Below are 20688 nucleotides of genomic sequence, written 5' to 3'. Positions count from 1 at the left end.
CTTCCAAGAGCGAGCAGTTGCTTTTCTGCTGTGCCCACGTGCAAGGTAACGTGCCTGCCTGCTGCAGATCTTCCAGCTGTGACACCAAAGCTTGCAGCTCATACAGCTTTTAAACAGCAAGACTGAAATGGAAAAAAGGAGCTGCCATGAGGCAGCGAGGTGTTTTGTTCAGTTTTCACTTGTACTGCGTTTCAATAAACTGAAACACGTTTATCTTGCACTCAGAGTGAGTGCTCAGGCAGAGGGGTTCGGTTTTGTTGCAAACCATTGAAGGTTTTCCACTTCAGCAGAGAAGATTACTCTCTCTTCTTGACCTCTTCTATTAGAGCAGCTGAGTAAAACACACCTGGCATATATTGGAAGGCATCCTGATAGCCTCCTGATCTACTTAGAGCTGATGGTTTTGCAGTCAAAGGTTCGTTGGCAAAGGGCAAGTAGAGAGAATCACCATGCAGCACTGATCTTGCCTTTCCTTACAGCAGTGGTGGCTGCTGAGGATGGTGATGGAAAGGAATACATCTTGCAAATTGTTCACTTGTGTTTTACTGTCAGCATTGTAGATTCAGCCCACAGTTCAGCCTTGTGCATTGACAGCAAGAGAGCTCCTGGACATGAAGTTATAGAGATGCTGCAAAAGATCTGACAGGAAGGTGTGCTGTTTGCACTGAGTGAAGCAGGAAAGCATCATTTAGTCTTTGAAATACTTTGTAATACTTTTATGCTTCGTTAGGTGGCATGCATTTCTTAAGAAGTGAAAGATGAGTCATTGCTATTGAAGATAATTTTTTTTTATCCTTTGATACAGCAACTATAGAGCATAATTCTTTGTGTGCAGAAGTGTCAGAAGCACTTCAGGCTGTGTTTTGGTCTGTCTGGGCAGCGTGGTGAGCTGTGTCTGCTTTTATTTAACCACAGCTCTACAGTTCTTTCCATCTCTCAGTTGTCAAAGTTCAGCATTTCTTCCTAAGTGTTCATTGTAGAACAGAGTGACATTGCTCTGTGAAATGCAGGCTGAGGCTCTGCTGTTACCTTTCTCTCGCTGGGTGCAAGCTGAAATTCTCCAGGCAGTAGTACAGCTGACCCTCGGTGGTGGTATTGGAAGTGAAATGAGCATTTCTCAGCTGCTTTAAAAAGTATTCCTACTGTGAATCAGAATTCTTCATATTGACTGTAGGGGACAGGCTGGGCTGATGGAATCGTAACTGTGCAGCACGTGTGAACTGCTTGTGTTTTGTTAGTGGGCTGTTAGAAGTGAGCCTGTTGCTTGAGGTTTGGGCCAAATAGCGATAGACTGGCTGTGTTGTTCCCCCCTACCACTGGATGTTCATATTTTCCTTTTAGCAAGCTGGCAGTGCTGATCAGTGCACCTTGTGAGTTGCAGCAGGTTGCTCTGTGTGATTCTACACAATCAAGGAACTCCCAAACTGGAGCTCTAACCAGGGCTGTGTTGTTGCAATTAGTGGCTGAGAGTACTGCTGCAAACAGTGGCAGGGCTGGGTCTTTCTGTTGTCTTGGAAGTTGTCATGGGGAGGTGAATAGTTGAGAGTTTTACTTTACTTTCAGGATGCTGGGGCTGTTTTGAGGCAAGGTCCTAGCAGGATTCCTGCGTGGTTCCCATTGACAGCTTTTGGATATTGAATTAGAGCGAAAAGGCAGCTGGACCCTCAGCCATCTGGGCTGGATGTGGCTCTGGGCAGCCTGGTCTGGTGGTTGGCAACCCTGCACATAGCAGGGGGGTGGAAACTGGATGATCGTTGTGGTCCTTTTCAACCCAGGCCATTCTATGATTCTGTATAACATTAAACCCATAAGTTCTATTTGTTAGTGAGGCTGCCCCTAAGTAACACCTGGGCAGCATCTCCCAGCATTACCAGGGGTTTCCACCTCCCACAAAGCCATGAGTGCCCCCAGAGCTGGGCTCAGGGTTTGCTCATTGCTGCCCTCTAAGGATGCTCACTCCTTCGGAAGGAGTCCCTGGGATACAGTGCTGTAGTTACCAAGCATGTTGCTGAATGAGCTGCTCAAAATAGCTCCTCTCTTTCCAAGAAGATGAAGTGCTGCGTAACCGGGGCCAAAACCAGCACGGTGAATAGGAAGAGAAGTGAAGCAAGGTTCAGATAGCTCTGCTTTTAAATGATACAGTCGTTTGTGAGAGCCGACTGGATCAGCTGCATCGCTGGGTTTAGTGGTTCTGACAACATCGATGAGAGACCTCTGCAGTTTGACAGGTCTGTGGTGGTTTGGGTTGTGGTATTACTCAGAGACCAGAAAACCAGTTCCTTCAGGACAGTTTTGTGTCTGTAGCTGGATTTTCCTCTTCAGTCAGAAGTTCTTTGAAAAGTAATTTTGCTCCAGAGTGCTGTGGTAAGTTGACTTCAAATAGGGATGTGCTTGGGACTTTCCTGTTCTTGCAAGAGCCAGCTTACTTCGAGGCAAGACTCCTCTCATCAGCTCACAACCTCGAGGTCTGACCTGGGCTGTGTGCTGAGTGTTGGCTGGGGAGGTGCATGGGAAGCTGTGCAGCCCACCTGGGGCAGCCCCTGCATGCAGAGCTGTTTTGAGCCTTGCCCACCAGGTGAGCCTGTCCTCATCCCATTACTTATAATCCCGACTGACCTTTGTGTTGCATTATTCTTTCTCAGGTAAATGAGGTCAGGTGCAGAACCGTCATGGTTTTTAATCACTCTCCATCTGTCATGCTTTATAACAACTTTGGAAAAAAAATGGAGGGAGGCTTCCTGCTTTATTTGTCTCCGTATTCAGTTTTGCCATAGGACTGACCGAATGGATGACAGCCATGCAGATGCATAGCGCTGCTTAGCAGCCTTCTCCATCATGGCTAATTTGGCTAATTTACATGGCCTCCTTCTTACTTTGTGAGAATGACCACTTGGAGGTCAGCGATACCCTCATGAACATCACCAAACAAACTTGAATGGCATATTGGTCGTGCTACTTCTGCAAATGGAGCCAAAGTAATTATTTTTTTGGAGAGCCTCTTCACTGTAGACAATTCTTGTGACTGCTTAGTAGGAAATAAGAGAGAATGATCATCCCCAGGGTACTGGGCTGAAGCCAGAGTTTATTTAACCTACTGGACTTGTAATGTAACAGTGGTCAGTTTGAAAATGATGCAGGTTCTGGTTTGTGGATTATGGTGTGCAGTGGTGAAAAATACAATTAAAAAAGACAACAGAAAAGAAAGCAGCATTCATATTAGTCACAGTAACTTGGAGGCAGTCACAAATCAGGACTGTTAGATAGTTGTGTTTTATCCTATTTACTTCATGGCCTCAGACTCCGTATGTTTGATGAGAGGTTGTATATTTCCAAGTCGTTTTTTGATGGCTGGGGCGGGATGGTAACTTTGTGATATCTTATGGGATGCTTCTTTTCAGAATAGCAGGAATGGGGATTTTTCTGTAGAAACCGTGCAAGTTTCCTGGAATTTTCTCCAGCTTTCCTCTCTGTGCACTTGTAAGGAAGCCCTGACCTCGGTCAGACCGCAGGGAAGCAGATGTGAGCAAACTTCTTAGGGGAAGTAAAAGTAGGCTCAAGTCCTTATTTCTTTTCATTAAGCTCATGGAAAGGTGGAAGAGGTTACCTGGAGTCCCTGCGGGCTTCAAACCCAGCATTCTCTTCTGGGCAGGAGAACCATTAGGAGTGAGGCTTCTGCCTGTCCCACACTTATCTTTGAATGCCAAACTGCCACCTCATGGCAATAATTGTTTTCTTGTCCTAGGCTTTAACTGCTGGTACACAACGCCTTTGCCCCTTTGTTATTTTAAGTAAGCTTATTTTTAATTGCAAGTTTCCAAGGGCTTTGTATAATATAAGATAGTGACAGCCTTTCTTGGTGGGGCATGATTTTCTTCAAGTCTCATTATTTATTTTTTCCAAATAAAGAAGAAACCCCAATTTACACAACCATACTTGCTGGGATTACGAACTTCCACGTAGGACAGGCTAGTGTGAGACCTGAAGACAACATATTCCAGTTGCTTTTGGTATTAAAAACCTTGCAGGGGTTACTTTCAGCAGTCTGTTCTGTAGAGATGTGCTTTTCACACAGCAGCACTGTGGGTCCAGAGCTGCAGCTGTGAGCTCCCCTCGTTCAGCGCTGTTTCTGCACAGCAAATGAATGAAGCACCGGGGGATGTTTAATTGGAGCTGAGGGACTTGGAACTGAATTGCTTTATGGAAAGAAATCATTGCTGTCTTTTACACCAAGTGGTCTTTAGGATTAATAGTTATTGTTAGCCTTCTTCTCAGCAAGGAGTTTAATTATTTTTTCCCTCACTTTAGCTCGGCAGCCCCCTTATGAAGAGCATTCTCTGCTCCAAAGCCTGTAGCTGTCAGCTTGTTTCCCATACATCCTCCACAGCTCCATCCGTAGTCTGTCTTAGTGCTTGAAGAGGCAGATAAGATCTTGGGTGAGCAGAGTGCAAACAAAAAAGTCCAGAGCAGGTCAGGTGGATGTGCAGGGAGCATTGCTGGCCTGGGAGTGGGAATGGGTGGTGTAGCTCTAACAATGGCTTGGACTTGTCAAGAGAGAGCACTGCAAACAGCGTGGGAGCATCACTTTTGTGATCTGTTCTTGTAAAACAGAAGGACAAGGAAGAAAGAATATAAAGCTATCGTAGTGGGAGTGACAGTTACATTAATGGATATGTAAGGGAAGAAAGGAAGGAAGCTGAAAACCATTGAAAGTTCAGGGCTGAATGCCAACGACTGAACTTGGAAGGCGCTGCTTAGAGGAGAGATTGGGAATCAATATTTTGGAGGTCTGTGTTTTGGTCTCCCAGAACAGCTCTGTTCTGGTGCTGCTCCCTATGGCTGTACCTCATGGACTGACATGTGCTGCTTGTCCTGACACCTGGATCTTAGGGTGCCAGGCTGCTCTGCACTGCTGGGTCACAGCTTGGCATTGGCTCTCTTCCTGTTAACGTGGAATCAACGTTGGGAAGTGGTAGTTCATACCTTTCAGGGAAAGGCCATGGATTCTTCTGCCCAATGCAAGATACATCGGGTAGAAACAGCACTTTTTGCCTTTGGGGTATGCTTTTTTTTTTTTAATCGAGTTATGAAGTTTTGTAGCACTGTTTGTCTCTATTGCATTAGGTGTGCTAGAATGTTTTCTCTCTTGAAAGCTTGAATGGCTTCTCAATGTGTCAAGTTCCATTCAGCTAGCAAACTATTGGGGTGTGAAACCTCCAGGGGTTGGGCTAGCTCAGCTGTTCAAGTAGAATTGGTGTATTTGGGTTTGCATTTTCTAACACCTGAATGAATTTCCTATTCCTGGGGATGGTCATACAGGTTACTGGCATGTGGTTTGATTTCTTTAAAACTAAACTATTGTTTCAGCAGTTGAGGCTTTCTGAGTGTAAGTGAATTAGGTATTTAACATACGAAGCACAAGATGGGGAAAAAGCACTGTTTCAACATACTCTTGAACCAGCCCAGAGCTAAATTAAGCAGTTGTTGTTGATTTGCACTGCTGAAGGTCTCCTGTTCCATAGTATTGCACCTTTGTCCTTTCAGCATGCTATTTTTCAAATACTTCCTCTCTCAGAGCTCAGTGAAAACTTGAGTTGTTAGAAAGGGATGCGAGTAGAGCTGTGGCACCTTCCTGGTAGAACAAGAAGTTACTTTCCAGCATGCAGCCAGGTTGCACAGGTGATTAAAGAAGCAAGCAGCAACTGGCATATCTGTTTGTAAGTGCAGAGGGAATTTAAGAATGGAGAACATAATTGCTCGAGGTGAAATTGCACCAGGAAACACAGATCAGCATAAAAACAGTCACAGAGATTGGTGGCACATCACGAGGATTTACATTTGTATATTCCATGGGAAACCTGACTTAATGTGAACAGAGTGCCTAGAACATTGCATTGGAATATTGATTTGCTTTGCTGTATCAAAAATGGCCATTTCACGATTCAGCAGCTTTTTGTAGCATGAGCTTTTTTGCTAGTTGTGATGCTCCTTGTGTTGGTGTTACTTAGTTTGTTGTCTGCACCTTATCTTACAGCACTTGTTGTAGTGTTTTTTTTCCTGATTCTTCTTGGTTTCTGTTTTCACTGTCAGGATAAAAAATAAACCATACTGGTTAGTGGTGTTTTCCATACGCTCAGTGCTGTTGCAAGGTGTCAGTGCTGTTATAGAGTGGACGATGCCTTCAGGATTGCTCCATCTCCACGTCAGCAGCTGGAGTCACGTCCAGCCTGTTGCTCAGCTTGGAGGCCATTGGGTGGTGGAAGTGTTGAGGTGGGCTACATCTGAAGGCCTGCGAGATTGACAGAAGCCACGAAACTGTGTGCTTTCCTTCCTGGGGCTGTGAGCGTGGCTCTTGTGGGAGCAGGGAGAAGCTGCTCAGAGAGGGGGCTGGAGGAAAGTCAAGGCCCTGCTGAAGCTCCAAAATGTCAATCCTCTTTTTTGTTGCAGGATGAACAGTTCCTAGGTTTTGGTTCAGATGAAGAAATCAAAGTACAAAGTCCCACCCGGTCCCCCACAGGTATGTTCAAGTCGCAGGAATGGATGTTATCTTCCTGTGCCCCTTTGTGATGCTCTTCTCTTGTCTTTCCTGCTTCTTGTCTTAAATCTCATCCACCACAAAGGCCGTTGGATGGTCTTTGGATTGAGTTTAGATTTGGATGCTGTCTATCATTGTGGTGTCTTTAGGTTTGGTCTGTTCAAGAGATAGGATGAAATCACAGTGGGTTTGGAAGCAAATGAGTGGTTTTGATTTTAGGTTCTTGTCAATAATTGCTCTCACCACAGTACTCTGCTCATTCACCACAATACTCTACTCAATTTGGCCTTGCCAGTGAATTTTATTGTGGACAGCCTTGCTAACAAGGCATTTAACATGAAGAATGAAGTATGTAGTGAGAGCTATGTGAAGACCCAGAACTGGAATAACTGTGTATGAATTGAGAGGCACTGCTAGAGGTGAGTAATGTAGTTGTGCACATCTGCTTGATGATTCTAACCGGAGTCTTGAGTGCTGAATGTATTTCAAAGCTAAAACCAGGGTTTTTGTTTTCTTTTGTATTACTTCACTTAGAGATTTTTAAGAGATTTATTTTGTGATGGAATTCTTTATCTATATATTGATAAAATGCTCTTTTTATTTGTTAATGAACAGAGGTATTTTAGCAGCTTGTCCAGACTATGTGTTTTATACTGAGTAAATACCTGTGTGACCTGGATAATGCTGAGCTGACACTCAGAGAAATTTAATGTGTACTCTGCTTTCTCTACTTTCCTCTCAGTTAAATCTAGTCCACGAAAACCTCGTGGGAGGCCCCGGAGCAGTTCTGACCGAAGTTCAGCTGTACTGTCAGACTCTTCATCAGTGTGTTCCCCTTCAAGCAAGTCTGAAACCACATCCATGGAGAAAGTAAAGAAGAAGGATCTGAAAAGTGGGGAAAAAAGACGAGGAAGACCTCCAACGCTTACTAGTGTAAAGTTCAAGTTGTCGCAAGTAAAGGACACATCAGATATTCAGAAGGGAAGCAAAGAAGATAAAGAGAGTCTGAAAAAAATCAAAAGGTCACCATCCACTACATTTCAGCAAGCAACTAAAATTAAGAAATTAAGAACTAGTAAACTCTCCCCACTAAAATCTAAATTTAAGCCTGGGGCAAAACTTCAAATAGGGAGGAAAAGTGTTCAGATTGTGCGCAGGAGAGGAAGGCCGCCATCTTCTGAACGTTTAAAGACTTCCTCGAGCTTGGTCATAAATTCACAGCTGGAGAAACCCCAAAGGATACGTAAAGAAAAGGATGGCACGCCGCCTCCTACGAAGGAAGAGAAGACTGCTGTCAGACAGAGTCCACGCAGGATTAAGCCTGTTAGGATCATACCCTCCACAAAAAGGACAGATGCAACAATCGCTAAGCAACTCTTGCAGAGGGCTAAGAAGGGGGCACAAAAAAAGATTGAGAAAGAAGCAGCCAAATTGCAGGGCAGAAAGGGGAGAACCCAGCTTAAAAACATCCGGCAGTTCATCATGCCAGTTGTAAGTGCTATCTCTTCACGGATTATTAAAACACCCAAGCGGTTCATTGAAGATGAAGACTACGACCCTCCTATCAAAATATCCCGACTAGAATCCACGCCAAACAGCAGGTTCAGTGCTACATCTTGTGGATCCAGTGAAAAATCCAGTGCTGCTTCTCAGCATTCATCTCAGATGTCTTCAGACTCCTCCCGGTCCAGTAGCCCAAGCGTCGATACGTCTACGGACTCTCAGGCTTCTGAGGAGATGCAGACTCTTTCTGAGGAGCGAAGTAATACTCCAGAAGTTCACACACCTCTACCCGTTTCTCAGTCCCCTGAGAATGATAACGGCGACAGGAGAAACAGAAGGTTTTCCATAACAGAAAGAAGTTTTGGCCAGAGGGCTGCTAAAAAGCTGTCAGCCTTGCCAAGTGTGCCACAGCAGCAGTCCTCCTCTTCTCCTCCTCCCCCTCTGCTCACTCCTCCCCCACCACTACAACCTGCTTCTGGCATCTCAGACCACACTCCCTGGCTTATGCCTCCTACCATACCTTTAGCCTCACCCTTTCTTCCTACTTCTGCTGCACCAATGCAAGAGAAACGTAAATCAATTCTACGAGAGCCAACGTTTAGGTGGACCTCTCTAAAGCATTCCAGGTCAGAACCACAGTACTTCTCATCAGCAAAATATGCCAAAGAGGGTCTTATTCGCAAACCAATATTTGATAACTTTAGACCCCCACCGCTGACACCGGAGGACGTTGGCTTTGCATCTGGCTTCTCGACGCCAGGTGCTACGGCTCCAGCACGTCTGTTTTCTCTTCATTCTGGAACAAGATTTGATATGCACAAGAGAAGTCCTCTGTTGAGAGCTCCGAGATTCACTCCAAGCGAGGCCCACTCCAGAATCTTTGAATCTGTAACTTTGCCCTCATCCGTTGGTCGAACCACTACGGGAACTTCTGCAACAGGTGTCTCTTCTAGGAAACGAAAGAGAAAAGTGTTTAGCCCTATCCGCTCAGAACCCAGATCTCCTTCGCACTCCATGAGGACCAGAAGTGGGAGACTTAGTACCTCTGACCTGACAACTCTCACCCCACAGTCTTCTGTCTCTTCCTCATTAACTAGCATTTCTGTTAGTTCTCTTGCCACTAGTGCCTTAAATTCAACTTTTACTTTTCCTTCCCATTCCCTAACACAGTCCGGGGAATCAGCAGAAAGAAGCCAGAGACAAAGGAAGCAGACTAGCACTCCAGCAGAGCCTTTCTCATCTAGTAGTCCTACTCCTCTCTTTCCTTGGTTCACAACAAGTCCCCAGACAGAGAGAGGCAGAAACAAAGACAGGGCAACAGAGGAACTGTCCAAAGATAAAGACGCTGATAAGAGTGTGGAGAAGGACAAGAGCAGAGAGAAAGACAGAGAGAGAGAGAAGGAGAACAAACGTGAGTCAAGGAAAGAGAAAAGGAGAAAAGGGTCAGAAATTCAGAGTAGCTCTGCTTTGTTTCCTGTAGGTAAAATGCCCAAAGAAAAAGTTGTCAGTGAAGATGTTGCAGCATCATCTTCTGCAAAAAAAACTGCCGGGCGGAGGAAGTCTACAGCAATAGATCCTGTGGCAGATGTTTCCACTGCTGCTCTGGTAGATACAACAGCCATCAAAACCAAAACATCCAAGAAAGGTAGAGGGGGGTTAGACAAATCAGATCTGGACCTCAGCCCTGCTGTGCCGTCTTTGGAGAAGGAAAAAGCTCTGCGTCTCTCTACTCCTGCTTCAAGCACCGTTAAACATTCCGCTTCCTCCATCAGCTCTATGTTGGCTCAAGCAGACAAACTGCCAATGACTGACAAAAGGGTAGCCAGTCTTCTGAAAAAAGCAAAAGCCCAGCTGTACAAGATCGAGAAGAGCAAGTCCCTCAAACAAGCAGATCAGCCAAAAGCACAGGTATTTATTATTATTATTTTTCTTTTGCTGGGGTCCATCTTGTTTGGAATTTTCACTGCACAATCACAAGCAGCTTTCATATCCTGAGCGTGAAGAATTAACATGCCAGGCTAAGAAGCTGTTAGTGCAACAGATGGTAAGGGATCCAAAAATGAGAAGGCATGGGCAGAAGTTGAGGGGGAGAGAAAGCTGCTGTGTACTCAGCTCAGGGGGAGCTGGGTGCATTTTTGGAGAATGGTACAGTGGAGCTGGTTATTAGGTTTCTCTGTACACATCTAGGCAAAGTGAGCATCAAGGGTAATGTGCATTTTTAAAAACAGGGTTCTAACAGACTGCAGTCGTTTTTCTGAAGATGGAATTAATCTTGAGCTCTCTTCTGTAACTGTCTCATATGATGATCTGATCTGTTACTTTTATGGGCAGAAGCAAAATCCATTGGGATTTTGCATCTGGTTGGAGAACTGCTTCCTCCTGCTTTCCTGTCTTCCCTCTCTGCATTTGCCCCACCACAAACCCACCCTGCAATCTATTTAGCTATCAAAAAGGTAGGTGTTATATGATAGCAATACCTTTTCACAGAATATTTCCTTATTTGAAGTGTTACTTTCCCTGAGAATGTTAATGTTAGAAATTACTAGTGCTTATCTTTTGTCCCCAGAATGAAAAGTGTGTGCCTGGCATGTTTATATGAAGAAACCCAGACCTTTGCAATTAATTGTTTGGGGAAAATTGCACTAAACTGCTGTATTTATCACCTCAGTAAACACAGTGCCCTCATCCTAACAGCTACAAAGCTGAAAAAGAGCCTGATTTAAACAGCTTGACTTACTTCTGTCTTCTGCCAGATCAGTTAGTACCCAGCATTAGTCTGTTTATCCCGATTCCAGTCAACTCTGGGTTTCTGATGCCATTGCTTTGGTAGCACGGCTTCACGAGTGAGTTTGCTTTCTATTAGCAGGTAGAAACTTTGTAAATCCAAACAAATAAAAGTTCTTGTTCTTCTGAATTTTCTTCTCTTGGATGTCTGAGCCTTAGAAGGCTGAGAGTCTTTATTTTTACCTCGGCTCTTACAAAATGCAAGCTAGGCTATAGTTTAATTCTTCTTAATTCTTCTTAGGTTATTTAGAAGTTTCCATTGCATGTGTCACAGTCCCACTTTTGTACCTTTCTTAGGAACACTTATCTATTTTCATATCTTGAAATCCAGGGACAAGAGAGCGATTCATCAGAAACGTCAGTCCGAGGACCACGAATAAAGCATGTTTGCAGGAGAGCAGCTGTTGCCCTGGGCCGTAAGCGAGCGGTGTTTCCTGATGACATGCCCACTCTGAGTGCCTTACCGTGGGAAGAGCGAGAGAAGATACTGTCTTCCATGGGGAATGATGGTAAGGCTTCCAATTTTCACTTGTGGATTCATGGAAAGTCTGCTTTCGTTGACTAGTTGGGTTAATGGCATCTTTACATTTGTAATAAATACAGCCATGTCTGAACCTGTGAGAATGAGATCTTTGAGCAATTAATAAGGGGTAGTATGTTAAGCAGATCTGAGCTCCGTGTTAAAATGCCACTAAGACAAGGTTAATCCTTTTAACCATTGTTAGTTTCTATAAAAATCTGTTATGTGCTGCACTTGAGGTCTGCTGAGAGCAGTGTGTGTGTACGTACCACGTGTGTACATCTGTATGTATACATCCATGGTCACACACGCCCCTTATGTGGCTCTGCAGGTGAACTTAGATTTAATAGAGTAGGTTCCATGAGCTCATCAAATACTTCAAAGATTATTTCACTTCCGTGAATTCACAAAACTTTCTTTCTCACAGACAAATCATCAATAGCTGGCTCTGAAGAGGCTGAACCTCTTGCTCCACCTATCAAACCAATTAAGCCGGTAACGAGAAACAAGGCACAGCAAGAGCCTCCAGTGAAGAAGGGCCGACGCTCAAGGCGCTGTGGGCAGTGCTCAGGCTGTCAGGTTCCAGAGGATTGTGGTGTCTGCACTAACTGTCTGGACAAACCCAAGTTTGGTGGGCGGAATATAAAGAAGCAGTGCTGCAAGTAAGTCTGAGTGTTTGAGAAACTGCTTGGTTAATCTCTGTATGGAGCAGGATAAGCACACCCACACTATGGGACGAGAAACAACAGCCTTTTAGTCCTGTTGTGTAGGCTTTGGATGAATTTGGCCTGAGCTGAGGCTGGATCTCTACAGGGAATTAAACGCAGTTTAATTTAGGAGTGTTGATCCTGATTGAAGGCATGCTTTTCATGAGGTCTTTTTCTGAAGTTCACTTCCAATTTATTCTCCCTACTTTGAAGAAATGGTTATAGTAGCACTGAGAGCCATTTGAAATGAGACCAGTGACTTTCATTCAGCAGTATGGCTTATTCATAGAATCATAGAGTGGCCTGGGTTAAAAAGGACCACAATGATCATCTGGTTTCAACCCCCTGCCACAAGCAGAGTTGTCAGCCACTAAACCAGGCTGCCCAGAGCCACATGCAGCCTGGCCTTGAATGCCTCCAGGGATGGAGCATCCACGACCTCCTTGGGCAACCCGTTCCAGTGCCTCACCACCCTCTGAGTGAAAGGTTATTATTGCAAGAATGGTGATATATGCATATATATTTTACCTCTTGTTCTCCCAGAAGGCGTTTATGGAGAGCCGCTTTTTCCCAAATGAAGTTTATCTCATGAATATACACTTCATATAACAAGGAAGTCTGTGGATATCATTAAGAAATAACTCCCTTACTTAGTTTTCCCATCGTTTTATACATATAACTTAGCCTAAACCTTTTGCTTTTTTAATTGCTCTATCAAATTGATTTTTCCAGACTAGATAATCTGTCTGAAAAGGCAGCAAATGAAGTGGTATCAGAAAGATTGTTGTGATACAAAAGCTATTTATAAAGTGCAGCTCTGAGAATTGCTGTGGAGTGCTCATCTGTGTGAAAACAGTCAGCAGACTTCTGAACATAAGTAATCCAACTCCTAGCAGCTTTGCTCTTGCCTTGGGCTGGCTTTCAAAACCGCTGACTTTACTACAAGAACGAAGACAGAAATACAGTCTGTTGCTCAATATTTAGAAGACAACATGCATTAGATATGAGGAAAACAGGAACTGAACACTTTAAAAAATATTTGGTCACACTTCAGTCCCACTTCATGGGAACAGAATATATATATTTTTAAATCTGAAATGGCCTGTTTGGGTTACAAAAAACCTACTGGTGAGTGTTTGATGTTGTTTTAGAGTTCTTAGAAGTATTCTGATACTACTCAAATGCCAGTTTCTAAGAAATGGATTTGATGGGGTATTTACCAGTGAAGCAGAGTTTTATTATCTTCAAAATTGTGTTGTAAGTGTAGGGGGGAAAAAGAAAATACAGGAAAATTAGATTGTTTTAAATGTTTCTGAAGAAGGAGAGAACAGTTTGGAGAAATTTGGTGGATGCATTGATAATGAGTTTTTTTGTTTGTTGGGTTTTTTTTCATCATGTTGGATGTTTACAGAATGCCTTCCTAATGTCTGCATTTTTCTTCTAATTTCTGATTGGGTGACTTGTTCTTTCTTTGTAGAATGAGAAAGTGTCAGAATCTACAGTGGATGCCTTCAAAAGCATATCTCCAGAAGCAAGCTAAAGGTAGGCTGAGAGGTTTGGCTCAAGTGCAGGATGAGAGAAATTTTCATACCTTAAATTTTGCTCTTTGCTCTCAATGTGACTGCACACAACTATAGAAGTTCAGTATGAAAGCAAATGCTAACAGGGAACCTGGCTGTTTTATTGGGGTCCTGTAAAAGTTGGAGGAGAGATGTGAATACAGCTAACAACTATAAACAGACAGCAGTTATCTTTTTCAGCTTAGACTTGTAGTTTCTCCTCCTTTTTGTAAGAACAGCTGCTGGCAGCTGATGAGCCTTCCCTCAGCACTTAAGCTCAGCCAGTTCTCAGAGGTTTGGTTCTTTGTTCCTAAGTGATATGAGGACTGATAAATCCCTTGGCACATCCTCATCTCTGACATAAGCCTTAAGTGAGCTGTATGTATGTTATATGATTTTGTTAAATCCCTGCATCCTTGGCACTGGACCTCTGGAGGTTTGCATGTTATTGTCACGGTGGTCAGGATGCTGAACTCCCTCAAAATAAAGTTTTTTAAATGCGCTGAGTCATCTGAAGTTGCATGATTTTATATGTGTTACTTTACTCTTGTTTTTTTTTTTTCTTTCTAGCTGCAAAAAAGAAAGAGAAGAAATCCAAGACAAATGAAAAGAAAGAAAGTCATTCTGGGAAGAACCAACTGGACTCTGGACAGAAACCAACTCCTCCAGCTGTTGTACCAAGAGAAGACAGTGCTGTAAAGAAGAGCAGCGAGCCTGCTCGTAAGCCTGTGGAGGAGAAGCATGAGGATGGGAATTCCTCTGCTCCCCCACCAGAGCCCAAACAGACCCCTGCATCTGGTACCAGAAAGACTGGCAAACAAACAGCCCAGCCAGTGCAGCTCCCTCCATCTCAGCCACCGAGCTCAGGACCTTTGAAAAAGGAAGCACCAAAAGTTACTACTTCTGAGCCTAAGAAAAAGCAGCCTCCACAGCCAGAAATAGGTAAATGGGACTGTTTATCTTCAATATGTTTGAATCGTGAATCATGTTAAGTAACAGTATTAATGCTGCTAAAATCTGCTGGATTTTAAGACTGATAAATGCTTTATGATCTGGTGAAATTAAAGCAAATTATTTTGGGAATTTTGCTTAGAACTGGCTTCTTTTTATTGAACTGCATAATTTATTGGGATGGGAAGATAAGTGACCACCTTTAATGTGATTTTTAGTCATCTAGTCTTGGCAATCTTGAAGTATATTTTCAATACCGTTAAGTTTGCTGACAGTCTGAATGTGAAACAACAGGAGTGTCATGTCTTGCTACAAAAACATGGCCTAGTGTTGCACGTAGTACAGACCGGCGTGGACAGTGACCAAAAAGGCAGCTCCAGGACTTCTGTTGCTTTGCACCTGGAACACTTCAGAGTTTTAGCAGAGCAAGTTCGACTGGCCATGCCTTGCAGATTGGCCCAGTCGTAGCTGGTGATGTACAGTCGCAAAGATGGTGGAAAAATTGAGGTCTAAAATTCATCTCATTGTATGGTTGTTGTTTTTTTTCCCTTCTCTACAGGTGCCTGTTAGTTACTTGAAATACTCATAATTTTTCCCCCCTTCCTAGGCACAGAACAAAACAAACAGAAAAAAATTGCTCCCCGTCCAACTTTCCCTGTGAAACAGAAACCAAAAGAAAAGGTGAATACTGTTTTTTGTACACAGTCAAGAAATTTTGAGAACATCCATCTGTCTGTCTAGAAAGTAAATCTGTATTACTTTAACCCTTCTGCAGATTTCTGTGTACTTGAAATACCTGTAGGAATTCAGTTCTGCTCCTTTTCCTTTGAATGCTGATTTCAGACCGATCTAACTTGATTCCTGGTGCTACTCAGGATCTTTTGTGGTATTTGAGGAGGAAGTTTTCAGTCTTGTCAATGAGAAACGTGTCATTTCTTGTGAGTTTGAGCAAATTGTACAAATGTTAGGCTTTACCTCGTGCCAGTATGTGGACACCAACTTATCTGGCATATGCCCATAGTTCAGCTTAGGTGTGAATTTTTACTGAGACTTGTGTGTCGTGGGGTGAACATTAGGTTGTCTTAAATCTGAGAGAGAAATGTGTTGGTCGTAATTATACCAAGAGTTGCCCCACTGGAACAAAGTAAAAAAATAACACTAATCAGAGAGAATAGCCTGATGGTAGGGGGAGATGCAATAAATTGAATTAGAAATGCAGTTGTTCATGGAATGCTTTCAAAATGGATTGCAGAATGGTTACTTTATGGCAACTTTGATACACATGTTAATTCTGTCATGTTATGAATTGTTTTTTTGTTGTTGTTGTTTTTCTGGTACATAAATCATGTACAGTGTTAAATTACTGTTGAAGTTTTGATGTCTGAGGTTGGGATTAATGCAGGCTCCTTTACTTGACTAGGAAAAGCCCCCTCCTATAAGCAAGCCAGAAAACAGCACGCTGAATTTGCTCAGCACTTTGACTAATGGGAGCAGTTCCAAGCAAAAGCCACCTACAGATGGAGTCCACAGAATCCGAGTGGATTTCAAGGTAGAGGACAATATGTTTTAAGTATTTGAATATTAGCTGACTCTAAACACTTGGAAGTAGAGTCCCTCAAGAATGCTGACAGTGACTTCTGAGTTTGTGTGTCTGGTCCTAATCAGAGAGAACTGTAAATAGGAACCTTCCTGACTCGGTTAATTCTTAGAAGTTTGTTATGCTTTTTTTTTTTTTTCTTATAATTAGAGTACTGGATGAAGACTTAAAGCTTTAAACCTTAACTTTCAATGTGAGGATGAGCAAGAATTTGAGGTTTATGAAGATTGATTCCATTAAGATGGAACTATAAAACCTTACCTTGGGTCAACAAGATTTGGGGAAAATGTTAGTAATTTGTAATTCACAGTATTTTGGGGATATCTGGGGGTTTAAACTGATAAATCATGTACTATTTTGAACAGCGATGTTGAAATAATAAAAATCAATATTTTCCTAATATTTTTTCAGTCATTTATATAAGTGTTAATAATGGAGATTATAGTGAGATCTCGTAAGTGTTTCGATACAAACGTGGATTTTTAATAAAGTTTAACTATTGTGAAATTTTGTTTTTAGTGATAAGCAATTGTGAAGAACTTTCTCATGCTTTTTAGGCTTGCTTTCTGGAGAGGGAAGGTTAGTGTTTGATTGAGCTCTCTTGGCAGGAGGAGTGCTGGGCTGTGATTATTCCAATACTCACTATAAAGTAGACCAAGGTAGAAGTTAAAATGATTTCTGTTTTAGAAGGCTTTATTGAAGGCGCAGTGCATAAAGCAGCAATGTGAGCACTTTGTACTGATGTTGTATTGCCTTATTCTGCATGGTGATGTATCCTTTTGTACTTTCAGGAGGACTGTGAAGTGGAGAATGTTTGGGAGATGGGTGGGTTAGGCATCGTGACCTCGGTACCTATTACTCCCAGGGTGGTGTGTTTTCTCTGTGCCAGCAGTGGACATGTGGAGGTAAAGCATTGTGTTCTGCTGTTGATGACTTAATTACAGCACCATGTTGTTACCAAAAAGAAAAAAAAAGAACGTATAACAACCGTAATCCCGAAGAAATTCAAATAATGCCTTTAAATCTGTCCTTGCTAAACTTTGTCCTAAGATACTGAAGTGAAAAGCATTTGAATTGTCTTTGAGGAGTTCTGTGGTGCTTAGCTTATACGTGAACGCTGTCAGCCATAAGGAATGACATTTTCAAGAGCCCCTGCATCTCTTCTAAAATGTAATTTGGGATCCCACAGCTGAGGTAAAGCAGGGAGTTTGCTTTTTCTTGAAATTAAAACGTCTGCTCAGTAGTTCTGAAGCGGTGTTAGGCAGTGCTGACCTTCCCTGGCGTGCCTCTGTCTCCAAAGAGCTGCAGATCATTGCTGAAACGTGACTGGCAAGATTCTGGTGCTGCATAAACAGCTGAATTTAGGTTTAAATTTTGGTAAATGCATTTCCAGGAAAAGATAGATGTCTTCTCAGAGTTTTCAGCCATCCTGGGAAGGTGATGCTAGCACTGGAAAATGCTCGAGTGCGATTAGCCAACAGTACGTGAGGGAAATGGGGTTAAGTTCTGCATGTGAACATCAGTGTATTTGAAGATTACAAAGGTCCAGTGGCACGTGGAGCCAATCCCCTTCTCTGTCAGGCTGCTCAGGTGAACCATTCTTCTGTCCTGTTGGAGCCTGCAGTGTTTGTGCCCCAAGGACTATTCTTTTTTAGGATGTCCAGCCTTGCAGAGGATACTTAGAGCTTTCCAATGACCCCTCTAAGCTAAACAGAGGGAAGAATGTCTCTTTGCTCCGTGTGTCCCTTCCTTCTCTGCTTAATGTGTCTTCACTTGTGGTGGCTTGTGTTGCAGCGAGGGAGGGAAGTCCTGAAGAGGCCTATAGGCCTTTCCCAACGCTCAGAACATGTAGACAAAAGGTATCAGACTCCTGTTTGCTGCTAGATGCATAATCTAGGTAGGCAGGCATATATTTAGGTGCTCCCAAGTACGCACACCATTTCCCCAGTGAGATATACCGATAGATGGCCTTGTTCTGTTAGTTGTAAAGCAGAATTCAAAGTAGTTTGGAGTGCGAGCGGGAATTCAGAAAAGCATTTGACTTGCTAAAACCTCCCTCTCCCCCCTTGCAGTTTGTGTATTGTCAGGTCTGTTGTGAGCCTTTCCACAAGTTCTGCTTAGAGGAGAGCGAGCGGCCCCTGGAGGACCAGCTGGAAAACTGGTGCTGCCGTCGCTGCAAGTTCTGCCACGTGTGTGGGAGACAGCACCAGGCCACCAAGGTACCCCCGACCTCCGGGCAACCCAGCCAGCTTTCCCCGTGCTGCTCCTCGAGTTCTGCTCTCTAACCCTCAGCTGGGAACCGGGACAGCAGGCGGTGGAGCGCAGGCTGTGTGTGTGCAGCCTCCTGTGGTTGTGGACTTAGCACAGGTCTCTTAGATGCAGCTTCCTCCTATTGCTCTGAGTAGGAGATTAAATGTAAAATGAAAATGTCCAGGATTTTGCATTCTTTCTAGTGTCTTTGTTCCAATACTTTCTCCCATTATTCTTGTAGCAGCTGCTGGAATGTAACAAGTGCCGAAACAGCTATCACCCCGAGTGCCTGGGCCCAAACTACCCAACCAAACCCACCAAGAAAAAGAAAGTTTGGGTGAGGTTTTTTCAGATTTCTTCTTTGGGCAGTTCCCTTGTTAACTGATGATAATACTGTGGGCCAAAGCGCCGCGGTTGTTTTGTTCCAATGCATTCACTTAGCAGTTTGTGGAAGGGCACCTGTTGCATTGGAAGATACTTTTTGAGGATAGGTTTCTCACTGAGGTGGGTTGCTGCTAAAGCAGGTGGGGTTTGTATGAGAAGGATTTTGAGGGTTTTACACCTTTCTCAGTTGGGATAATTCTTCTGATTGTAGTCTCAAGAGGTGGAAGAAGTTGTAAAGAATGGAAGTGGTTATGTCATTAACAGACTTAGTGCTAAAGCTTTGCCTACAAGTGCGTTTGGAACGGATTGTTTTTACGCGCTTTCTACTACAATGTATTCAAAGTAGGAAAACTGATAAAATACAGTGTTGTATTTTAAGTCAGAAGAAATGCTACAGCTATGTAGGCCTTCTTATGTGAAGGAAGAGGTGATATTTTCTGAAGTGCAAATATGAAACGTATTTTTTTTAAGGTTTTGTATTTATTTTTTATTTTTCCTTTTCTCGTATCAGCGCCATCTTACCATAAAGGGAGGGAGCTCTTTTTTTAGTAGTGGAAGTTCTGGTATTTGAATCTCGTTGTTCTGTCGTGTAAGCTTTCAGCTTTCATTTACTAAGCAAACCATTAAATTTATCAGTAGAACAAAAGAACGAAAGCCCCTGGATAGAAACAAATAACAAATACATCCTTCTTCCAGATATGTACCAAATGTGTTCGCTGCAAAAGCTGTGGATCCACAACGCCAGGCAAGGGGTGGGATGCTCAGTGGTCTCATGACTTCTCACTGTGTCATGATTGTGCCAAACTCTTTGCTAAAGGTACGTAAAGTTGTAATTGTTCATGGTAAGTACCTTCTCAGATGCTCTGTTTCTAATGAGAAGGTGTCAGTGTTAGTTAAAATGAAGGCCTGGTGAGCTTGTCACTGGTACAAACCTGTGAAACCTGGTGTCAGGGCCAAGAAGCAGAGGATAGTTTGAAAGCTGTGTTCATGGGTTTCACAGTGCATAACAAAAGTCACTACTGCAATACTGGGAGAGTTTGAGACTTTAAAAATTAAGTGCTGTACCATAGAAGGTGGTTATTACAGACCTGCTGGTTCAGGGCTTCAAGTAGCTCGTGAGGAAAAAGGCATTTTAAAGGTCTCTTGATTTAAAAGCAGCAGATTTCCTATTGTAAGATGACAGTTTGTTCTTGTGTTAGTTATGAGACCTTTGAATCTAGGAGGGATCACTCCAGGGAGAAATCTTGAGTATCCCTTCTACATTCTTGCCTGTGTGTTCATCCTTGTCATTTTCATTCTACTCTGTAAAGCTGATTCACTTAGGCCTTCGTTAGTCTCACTGCCCCACATGCCTCCCCTCCCTGAAAAAAACAACAAACCCACAAGAAAGGATAACTGATCTTTCAAGCAGGTTGTTTTTGTGGCCGTTGTCTTCAGTGTTGTAAAAGTAGATGTAATTGTATTGGCAGCTTACCAGTGGGAGTTTCAGAGAGGTTCTTTCTTAGCACACTAGTGAGTAACCATCTAGTCTGTAAGGTGCATGTGACTGTTGAATTTCTGATTGAAAACATATATCTCATTTTTTGTTTGCAGGGAATTTTTGTCCCCTCTGTGACAAATGCTACGATGATGATGACTATGAGAGTAAGATGATGCAGTGTGGGAAATGTGACCGCTGGGTACACTCCAAATGTGAAAACCTTTCTGGTAAGGCAAATTCTTCTCTCCTCAGCCCCTAAGAACTTGAGGCAGCTGCAGACAAGTCCAAAATGGGATCGCTTTGGTCTTTCTCCTTGAGTGTTGCATTAGCACTCTCGCTTGTGATCTGCTTGAGAAATACCTAATATCAGTGATAACCTGAAAGCTTACGACTGACTTGAAATGCAGTATGAATGAGTTAC

At 43.1% G+C, this 20688-nt stretch overlaps 1 protein-coding gene across 1 annotated transcript in view; it reads left to right on the top strand.

Annotated features, from left to right (window-relative positions):
- Positions 1–6436: 6436 nt before the first annotated feature.
- The window catches only part of KMT2A (lysine methyltransferase 2A), a 32148-nt gene continuing 17896 nt past the window's right edge, over positions 6437–20688 (top strand). Inside the window, exons 1-14 of the mRNA XM_031556886.1 lie at positions 6437–6514; positions 7275–8975; positions 9516–9943; positions 11151–11328; positions 11767–12001; positions 13524–13588; positions 14176–14547; positions 15164–15237; positions 15977–16105; positions 16945–17058; positions 18226–18372; positions 18645–18740; positions 19484–19604; positions 20381–20494. Of these exons, the coding sequence (XP_031412746.1) occupies positions 7394–8975; positions 9516–9943; positions 11151–11328; positions 11767–12001; positions 13524–13588; positions 14176–14547; positions 15164–15237; positions 15977–16105; positions 16945–17058; positions 18226–18372; positions 18645–18740; positions 19484–19604; positions 20381–20494 (3655 nt within the window). The 5' untranslated portion in view covers positions 6437–6514; positions 7275–7393. The remainder of the gene's footprint in view (positions 6515–7274; positions 8976–9515; positions 9944–11150; positions 11329–11766; positions 12002–13523; positions 13589–14175; positions 14548–15163; positions 15238–15976; positions 16106–16944; positions 17059–18225; positions 18373–18644; positions 18741–19483; positions 19605–20380; positions 20495–20688) is intronic.

Source organism: Meleagris gallopavo, chromosome 26 (genome assembly GCF_000146605.3).
Source record: "Meleagris gallopavo isolate NT-WF06-2002-E0010 breed Aviagen turkey brand Nicholas breeding stock chromosome 26, Turkey_5.1, whole genome shotgun sequence".
Lineage (NCBI taxonomy): Eukaryota > Metazoa > Chordata > Aves > Galliformes > Phasianidae > Meleagris > Meleagris gallopavo.
Note: the sequence above shows the minus strand (reverse complement) of the source record. Positions and strands in the feature narration are given on the sequence as shown.